The sequence below is a fragment of the Giraffa tippelskirchi genome, chromosome 1 (genome assembly GCF_054371585.1).
Source record: "Giraffa tippelskirchi isolate mGirTip1 chromosome 1, T2T-mGirTip1v1.2.pri, whole genome shotgun sequence".
Lineage (NCBI taxonomy): Eukaryota > Metazoa > Chordata > Mammalia > Artiodactyla > Giraffidae > Giraffa > Giraffa tippelskirchi.
This window is the reverse complement of record NC_137275.1, coordinates 116,561,541-116,571,811: the sequence shown is the minus strand read 5'-3', so window position 1 is coordinate 116,571,811 and position 10,271 is coordinate 116,561,541. Positions and strand designations below refer to the sequence as shown.

General features: G+C 35.4%; 1 protein-coding gene across 1 annotated transcript in view; it reads right to left on the bottom strand.

Moving 5' to 3' along the window:
• The window catches only part of BBS7 (Bardet-Biedl syndrome 7), a 36,652-nt gene that overhangs the window by 2,577 nt on the left and 23,804 nt on the right, over positions 1–10,271 (bottom strand). Inside the window, exons 14-18 of the mRNA XM_081565236.1 lie at positions 5,602–5,741; positions 4,114–4,278; positions 876–985; positions 656–759; positions 382–505 (exon numbers count right to left, since the gene is read on the bottom strand). Coding sequence (XP_081421362.1) covers positions 382–505; positions 656–759; positions 876–985; positions 4,114–4,278; positions 5,602–5,741 — 643 coding nt within the window. The remainder of the gene's footprint in view (positions 1–381; positions 506–655; positions 760–875; positions 986–4,113; positions 4,279–5,601; positions 5,742–10,271) is intronic.

Here is a 10,271-nt window from a genome sequence, read left to right as displayed (position 1 = left end):
ATATTCAATTTTGCATAAAAATATTAAATGCTGTATTTTGATATTTCAAAATAGCAATGAAAACTGAAAATTATTTGTATGAAATATAGCCTAAATTATAATGTTTTATAAGGTTATCATACCAGGTTTCTTCATATATATAAACTAATATTATTACATTTACTTCATTTGTTAATGTCTACTTGCATATTCTCAAGTAAAAATATTAAACATTAAAACCAACTTGACAAAATACACTGTGCAGTACACTGGCTGTTACTGTTTCAGTCATGACTGCTGCAATCTTTGCCTATCTCCTTCTGCCGAGCTTCCCTCATATGAGCCTTTGCAAACAGCCAATAGCAAAGCATATGACAAGGTACGCTAGAATAGTCTACTGACCATAGAGCCTTTCAAGATGTGCAGGTTGCTTTTTGTATTCTTCCTGTAGGTGATCTGCCTCTTCTAGAATACAGCGATATTCTGGTATCAGGAAGTTTGTGTTTCCCTCATGAACCTGCAATTCCTTATTTAAAATTAAAAATAAAAGCACCTTAATTTCAAAATTCAGTCCAGTGTAAAGTGGACTTAAAGTATAAAAATTCATGTTCTTTACCATTTTAGAAATCCGATCACAATAAAATAATAATCACGAAGCCATGGCAGACATACTTACTTTTAAAGCATCAATTAACTGCACTTTCTTAGCCAAAAGCAACTGGTACTCCAGCTTTGGGTGGATTAGCTTTAATGTGTGTTTGACTGATACTTCATTTATCTCTAGAAGAAATTGAGGCAGGCACAATTAGATAAGTCACTTTGATCAGGAACATTCTTATTGTAACAACAACCCCCCAAAAACAGAAAGAATCATTCTTTTTATGCTTTTCTTTTACCATAAGATATGTTGAGGTTAATTTTCCTTTTTGTAGCTTCTTTAGAGAGCACATCTTTTAGGATGGATATAGTAGAAATGTTGTCAGATTTAAACACTCCTTCGCCTTTTCTATAAAATTAATATTTTTAAAGAAACAGTTTTAGAAGGAAGTACATCCAATAAATATGTCCAGTAAACACATATTTTGTGACTAGAACCTTGTGTTTAGACTTCATTTAATTTTAAATTTCTTTATATACACACCTCACTATTAATGTAAAGCATATTTAAACATGTAACCTATTACTGTTGTAGTAATTCAAGTTCTAAACATAGTTGTAAAACTGAGTAAAAGATGTTAGACATAGGCCTCCTAAAGATATGACAATTTAAGCCCTTCATTTAAAACTTTTTTATTCATTTTCACTAATAAAATTTCTAATAGCTAATGCCTTATATATATAAAATGCATTTAGAATCGCTTACTTTCACATCAGTTCTTATGTAACACATAGATTAACAGCATGACTCCATGCTTCAACCTTAAATGTCAAACCTAAGAGTAACATCTATAATCACAGGACCCTTCTTTTTCTTTAGGGAACTCCTTGGTCCTCTCTTTTTCTCTCTCTTCCCTCCTTTTCAATCTATATAGTTTCACTGGCCTCAACTCTATTTCTGGGACTTCAGGAAGAAGCTTTTACCAGTGTGCTTCATGACCACAGTGGTTCATGGTTTAACGATGATACTCAATCGTGGGACTTTAATTGGAACTAGTGGAAAAGCAAGGCTATGGTAGCTGAAAAGACATAAAGCTGGATGGAGTTGCTGGTGGCCCCCATGGCACCACACAGGAAAGCCAAGAGAAGACAGAATCAGACTTGAAAAATGAAAAGGGATGAAGTCTTAGAATGGAAAGGGGTAAAGGGACCAGTTATGCTTCTGATCCGGTTGTGTTTGAAGGAGACTACTTAGACAAGCTGATAAATTCCTTTTATTTGGCTAAGCCTGCTTACATTTGGTTCCTTTTTATGATGACCAAAATTTTCCTAATTATTATATACCACCTTTACATATTCAATGTGGCCTTTTTATTTGGTTTCATATTGACTAGCTGTAGACAAGTGCTAATTCTTTTTTTCTAGAAAGATTAATAATACACACTTATTTTGATCCCAATTACATTTTAGAAATCATGAGATTTTTCCCACTAGTCTTCAACTTTAATGAAATTTCACATTAAATACATATACAGTACCTGGCACTGTAGAATCACTGACACAGTTTATCTTTCTATAAGCATTACAATTCAGTGAAGTAAGTGCTCTTATTTCCATTCCTCAAAAAAGAGACTGAAACTCAGAAAGTAACCTAGCTAAGGTCGAACAGCTGGTAAGTCACAGAACCAGATTCAAACCTAAGTATGTCTGTCTCCAAAGTATATACTTCTATACTTCTTCAATATATATTTCTTAAACAGGTACCCAAAAAACATTTATTGAGTGTACCACTATGTCCAAGGGGCTTCCCAGCTGGCTCAGTGGTAAAGAATCCGCCTGCAATGCAGGAGACCTGGGTTAGATCCTTGGGTTGGGAAGATTCCCTGGAGGACACGGGCAACCTACTCCAGTATTCTTGCCTGGAGAATCCTCATGGACAGAGGAGCCTGGCCAGGTGCAGTCCATGGGGCACAAAGGAGCTGAACACGACTTAGCGACCAAACAACACTATGTTCAAAGCCACGTGTTAGACACGTAAGGATACAAACAAAAATAATAAAGAAATAAACTCTGCCCAGAAGCTTACGATCTGGTTTAGAGACTAGCTGGCATAAAAATTATTACATACTTCAAACAAGTAATGATAAAAATCTAAGACAGGTAAGAATAAAATGGTTTGGGAACAGAGAAGAGCATCCAAAGAAAACTTCAAAAATGTAGCTACTGACTTGGACCTTCAAAGATAAGCAGAGTTTTGACTGTTAAGAAAAGAATATTTAAGGATACAGAATGATAAAAAGCAAAGATGTGCTATTATAAAAATTTATAACATGCCAGGGGCCTGTGAAATTGTCTACTATGATTAAAGTGTAAGGGTCTCTGTCACACTCCAAAACAGAAGTCATGATTCCAGGCTTAGACACAGATAAGATCGAGTGAAATGGCTCCTCAGAACTGATGCTAAAACCAATTATATAAGCAAGATTTGGGGAAATAAATATATAAAAAATAAAACCAATTAGATTTCTGGAGAGTTCTTGCTCTCAAAGGCTATATTCAAAGGTAAAATTATGTGTTCACTGCTGTTTGCTGAACTTAGCATGGTAAAGTCTCAGCTAGAAAGCAGGAAGTAGAATACCTCAGTAAACTGCTCAGGGAAACAATCTTGAGAGACAGAGACAGAGAGAAGATAAGAAGCCCTCTCCCCTCCAAACAACAAAATTAAAATAAAAACAAAAGATCAAACAGACAATACCAACCTACAGCTGTGAGAGAATGAGAAAAAGTATAAGGGTACAAGGTCAAAGCAGATTACAGAGAAATCAGCCTTACCCAACACATTCCGAAAAAGAACAAAGAGGAAGAAAATGTTGGCCTCCACTACATTCAGAAACAGAAAGTAGGGAAGCCTATGCCAGGGAATGACAGTAAAGAGGGCAGGAGGGCAACTGTGAGCTTGAGGAAGAGTGTAAGAGAATAATGACCTTCACTTCATAATGTGGTAGTTTCAAAATCCTGCATGTTCTAAGATTTCAAATTCTGAGCCATTTCTTATTTTTGCGTAAAGAAACTCAATGGTAATTCTTCTTGTAATTCAAAATGGAATTAGGATAAATGTTCAAGTCAATTTGGGAAGAACTTGCATGTTTGCAATGTCTTCACATTAATAACCATGGAATATATTACTCCATTTAATCAAGTCTTTTATGTCAATAAAATGTTCAAGTTTTCTTCATGAAGTTATATGTATTTCTAAAAAAGAGCATTCCCACAGATTTTTATGAGTATTTTGTTATTGTTGCTCTGAAACATTTTTTAAAAATAATTGATTTTCTAACTGGTTATGGTTAAGAATGGGAAACATATTGATCTTTCATATTTATTGCTAGTCAATCATTAACCCCACTTGCTTTTCAATAGATTCTCTTTAACAGTATAGTTTTCAAATTACATTATTTGCAAATTACTGCCTTAAAACATATGAAATTTAGAAGTTCCATTTACATAATGTGTGAACCACAAATAAATTTTATTCACCTGTATGTACTTTCAAGTTGTGTATCCAGGAAGGTGTTCTGAAAGTAAAATGTCACACATTCTCCTGCTGGAGGTTTTTCAGGAACTTCAGGCATGCAAAAAACCACCCAGGAGTGAAGTTCAGCAAAACTGAACTGGCCTGTCAAAGTCAGTGTATTCATGGGTCTGCAATTTAATAGGAGAAGTACACATATTTGTGTGGGAATACATGGAGGTATTATATGTACTCAAGACATTAAAAAACAGAATTTTGCAATAGTTGTTACAAACATAAAACCAGCCATTTAATTTTTCTCAGGTTAATCTTACCCATCAGATAAACATTTTGCTATACCTGTACTTTAACAGTTAAATGACATAAATAGGTTGTTTTCATTATAACATGCCTTTACAAATAAAAATTCAGTTTACTTAGGTCAATTCTATTTTTCACAAGTTCATCTAGTATTTTTACCATACAAACTACAAAACATATTTACACAAAGTAAGGAAAAAAATCAGCATAATGTGAAAGCAAAGAACTGGGCTTTTTTAAGTAAGACAGATGTGGGTTTGAAATACTAGCTGCATGCCACTAGGAAAGTTAAGGAATGATACCTTCTATTTTGCAAGGATATGGAATTAACTTTCTATTCTGCAAATCACACATACATATAAAAGGTTGTAAAGTAAATTAAATAAATGTAAAATGAATCAAATGGATAGTTAAGAAAATACAAGTTTATCAAATTAAAGATACAGAAAGAATTTTAAGAGAATACAGAGGAAACTTTTGCTCCACACCAACTTTATTTTCAGATAAAAAAAACAAAACCCAGAGAGATTAAATTATTTCCATAACGTCATGTAGGAACATATATAAGACTATAATCCAAGGAGAGCCCAGCTCAAATCAGCCTCTAAAAGAAGACAAAGACTCTTCTCTATTAGAAATATTAACCCAGGTATCCCCTGCTTTTTGAAAGCTCACTTTATGCCACTTTGATTTTATGAAAGGCCTACAGGAGTACCTATTTTCAGTAACCAAAAAAAATCCAAAGAGGATTTTTGCTTTTACAAAAAAAGGTACCAAGCAAAAACAGCCTCAGCGTTTGTTCTGCAGCAAGCTGTTACAGAAGTAGCCTGCACCCCAGCAGCGCTGAGAGTGGCCCCACCAAGCCCTTCCTCCAGGAGCTACCCTCAGCTTCTGAGCATCAGGTGGCACAGCTCTGAACTCTGTGAGCATCCATGTTTTATCGCAATTTACTCTGAGCATCCATTAGCAAGATGTGCCCTAAGGTAACGGCTTCTCTGCTTTATGCTATTTTGGCTTATGAAAGGTTTCATTAAAATGCCCTAATTTCAGATAGTGGGGGAAACTTGTACATAGCATTTAATTTTTTGTTTTTTAAGTACAAATTTGCTACCAGAATTTACACTACTAAAATAACAAGAAAGTTTTATATGCATCATGTAATATTCTGAAAATAAACTCTCCTTTTGTCCTACCTGTCATGATCAATAAAGTGAATTCTTTGATGGAGTGAAAGGGGTTTGATATGGTACTGGCGGACCTGACATGTTTTGGGTTGAATTCTTGGAGTCACATATGCTTGAAGTGTGCCATATTGGCCTTCAATTGAGCGAATCTGATTCAACATAAAAGAGGAAAGAAAATAAGAATAATCTAGCAACATAATGGCTATCTTTAAAATGTTCAACACAAGTAATCAATTACTTAGGTCTTAATCTCTTCTGTAACATGCTGATGGAAATAATGACATTCTATTCAACAAGAACTTTTTACCACTATAGTAAAAGAAAATTTTAAAAGATTTCAGCAATCCAAAGCAAAATTAATCCATCTGTAAGTCATCCCTCTGACCCGTACCTCCACAGGAGACACTCAAACACTCAAAAGAGGTATGCTTACTCCTGGGAAGAAAAGCTATGACCAACTTAGATAGCATATTAAAAAGCAGAGGCATTACTTTGCCAACAAAGGTCCATATAGTCAAAGCTGTTGCTTTTCCAGTAGTCATGTATGGATGTGAGAGTTGGACTATAAAAGAAAGCTGAGTGCCGAAGAATTGATGCTTTTGAACTGTGGTGCTGGAGAAGACTCTTGAGAGTCCCTTGGACTGCAAGGAGATCCAACCAGTCCATCCTAAAGGAAATCAGTCTTGAATATTCATTGGAAGGACTGATGCTGAAGCTGAAACTCCAATACTTTGGTCACCTGATGCGAAGTACTGACTCCTTAGAAAAGACCCTGATGCTGGGAAAGATTGAAGGTGGGAGGAAAAGGGGACAACACAGGATGAGATGGTTGGATGGCATCACCGACTCGATGGACATGAGTTTGAGCAAGCTCTGGGAGTTGGTGATGGACAGGGAAGCCTGGCATGCTGCAGTCCACGGGGTCACAAAGGGTCGGACACAACTGAGTGACTGAACTGAACTGAGCTGAAATCATCCCTACCACAGTATTTATAGATTTGTCATTCTGAAAGATAAACATTCCCATACATCACCTTATCAGATCTAAAAACATAGGTGTATAGTACACTGTATAAGATTCACATTAAAAAATGGAAAAAAATTTAGATATTTTTGTTGGAAGGATAAGTGAGTCAATAACTAGCACTTTGTTCTCTCAGAAATGGGGGTATTACAGCATATGGTTATTCTTATAAAAATCTATTAAAAGGGACCTTCCCTGGTGGTCCAGTGGTTAAGAATCTGCCTTCCAACGAAGGAGATAGGGGTTCGATCCCTACTCAGGGAACTAAGCTACCACATGCCACAGAGGACCTACGCCTGTGAGCTGCAGCTACTGAGTCCAAGCTGTCCAGAGCCTGTGTGCCACAAAAAGAGAAATCCTCGCTCTGCAACTAGAGAAAACTTCATGCTGCAATGAGGAGCCTGTGCAGCCAAAATTTTTTAAAAAATCTATTGCCAGAAAAAAACCAAAATGTTCCCAATAACTTAATTCTTGACTTTCTATGAAAACAGAGAAGCATACTCATAATCTAATTATGACATATTTGGATTAGGACATTCTTTGTACCTTTTTAGTTGGATATCCTGAGAATTTAAAACACTTATAGAAAACTCTAATTCATATAACTGTGAAGACCTAATTTTAGAGGAATTAGAAAGCAGTCCAGCTTCTCTCTCCCGCCCGCCCTTTCAGCTCCTCCCTGCTCCAGTTCATGAAACGGACTATAGAACCTCTTATATTACAAAGGCAGCTTCTCTAATCTAACTGACATATCAACTCATACTTTCCCTGGCACGTGAAGGGGGAAAAAAAAAAATCAATGTTTTACCTAAATGGAAAACGTAAATAAAAGTTGAAAGCCAGAATTTTTTGCAAATATTACACTGAAAATATTTCTCTGAATGCAAAGAGAGAAAACATAAGGAAAGGCTAAAGAATAAAAATACAGGAGGAAAATAAATAATCCATCTGATAAAGCTGTATCTTTAGGGCTTCTTTTTAAGGGGTAAGCTTACACTGGCACATAAATTTTTCCACAATAAATTCATAATTAGTATCAGTTCAGTTCAGTCGCTCAGTCGTGTCTGACTCTTTGCGATCCCATGAACCGCAGCACATCAGGCCTCCCTCTCCATCAGCAACTCCCAGAGTTTACCCAAACTCATGTCCATTGAATCTGTGATGACATCCACCTATCTCACCCTCTGTTGTCTCCTTCTCCTCCCACCTTCAATCTTTCCCAGCATTAGGGTCTTTTCAAATGAGTCAGCTCTTCACATCAGGTGGGCAAAGTACTGGAGTTTCAGCTTCAACATCAGTCCTTCCAGTGAATATCCAGGACTGATCTCCTTTAGGATGATGGATTGGTTGGATCTCCTTGCAGTCCAAGGGACTCTCAAGAGTCTTCTCCAACACCACAGTTCAAAAGCATCAATTCTTTTTAAGGGGTAAGCTTACACTGGCACATAAATTTTTCCACAATAAATTCATAATTAGTATCAGTTCAGTTCAGTCGCTGTGCTCAGCTTTCTTTATAGTCCAACTCTCACATCCACACATGACCACTGGAAAAACCATAGCCTCGACTAGACGGACCTTTTTTGGCAAAGTAATGTCTCTGCTTTTTAATATGCTGTCTAGGTTGGTCATAACTTTCCTTCCAAGGAGTAAGCGTCTTTTAATTTCATGGCTGCAATCACCATCTGCAGTGATTTTGGAGCCCCCCAAAATAAAGTCAGCCACTGTTTCCACTGTTTCCCCATCTATTTGCCATGAAGTGATGGGACTGGATACTATGATCTTAGTTTTCTGAACGTTGTAATTGCTGTAACACAGGGAATATAGCCAATATTTTATAATAACTATAAACAGAGTATAATTTTTAAAAAAGAACACAACTGTTCATAATATTTTTAAAAAGTCATATTTTCTCTGATTATATACTTCATATTATTTTAAAAATCCAAACAATGAAGAAAAATTAGGATTAACACATGAGTCATCTGAAATCCTACCACCTAGAGATGATCATTATTGCTATTTTGATACTCAACTTCTCATATCTCTATGAAGATGCACAAAAATAAATGCATAATTTCACATGAATAAATTCTATTTATATCATAGACATCTTTGTTTTTATTTCTAATAACTGTGTGTTCCGTTATCTCTGCCTCTCCTAATACTATCACCAACCTTCCCCTCCCACCCTACCCAAACCTTCCCCTATTGTATGACCTATCATATCAGACAGCTACGATTCTTTTTATATATTTCTTCATATTATAGATAATATGTATATACATATATAGAATTTTTATCTGCATTTTGTGTTTTTCATGGAATTTGCTCTATGTTAAAAGGGATAGATCAGCTCATTGTTCATTGCAGCTGTGGAATATTCTATGGAATGGATAAATAGCTACTTATTCAAACATTAAATACCGAGTGTTCACTTTGGTTCCACCTTTTCTGCTTCTACAAACAATGCTGCGGTTAATTATACACATATCTGTGGGTACAATACTATGACTTTATTGTTATGACATAGATTCCAACAAGTAGGACTCTAGCCTGTTTTACCAACGTGGCTATAACAATTATTTCTCTCAGCTACGACTGACAGTGTCCTTTTCCTCATCCTGTCACTAATAATATTGCTTCCTCTAAATAAATTTTTGCCAATCTGTTAGACAAGCAGAAACTGGAAGTTCCTTAACCAGATGTGAAAGAGTTATTGTGTAATAGCATCTCTCTTGAAAAAAATCTTACTTTGAGTCTCAGAACATCAGCAATACCAGGAAAAAGTTATATAGTTCTTAATTTTTGGATCATAAATGTACCAAAAATTTTTTTTAAATCTCACACTAAAAATTAAATAAGTAAAATATATTTGTGTGCTACAAACAGTATTTAATTATAAAAGTGTTATCCTAGTACATTGCAAAAGGAAACTTCAAAGATTTTCCCTGGAATAGATAGATAGTAATGCCATCACTAGAATGCAATCAGAAAAATCCAAATAGGAAAATACAGGGCAAATGTGCAGATACTTCAGTAACCAAATTACCTTATTTGGACTATGAATGAATCAAATGTTAAATGAAAAGCAAAAACCACTACTAAACATTTGATAATACTAAGGAATTATTCATTTTTCTTTGGTGTGATAACAGTATTGTTATGGGAGAAATTCAAGGTGGAAAGGGCACTGAGCTGTAGATGTGAATCTGAGTTTACATCTGATTATGTTTAAAAAGAGTTCTTATCTTTTAAACATATATACTGAAATACTTACAAAAAGATTACATCCTGTATCTGCTTCAAAATAATTTGGAACAGAGAGTGACAGCATAAATAAGATTGTTATGAACTGATCATTGCTTAAGCAGGAATCATTACTCTTATGCATGTTTGAAACTTTCCATAATAGAAAATTAGAAAAAATATTTCCAGCTAGAGGAAATTTAGGATTGGTAAAAATTTTAGTGAATGTGATTAGCTGAGTGTTAATAGAAGAGACAGTGGTTTGGGTTGAATTAAAATCAAATAGGTAAAGAATCCACCTGCAATGCAGGAGACCTGGGTTCAATCCCTGGGTTGGAAAGATTCCCCTGGAGAAGGGAATGGCAACCCACTCCAAGATTCTTGCCTGGAGAATTCCATGGTCAGAGGA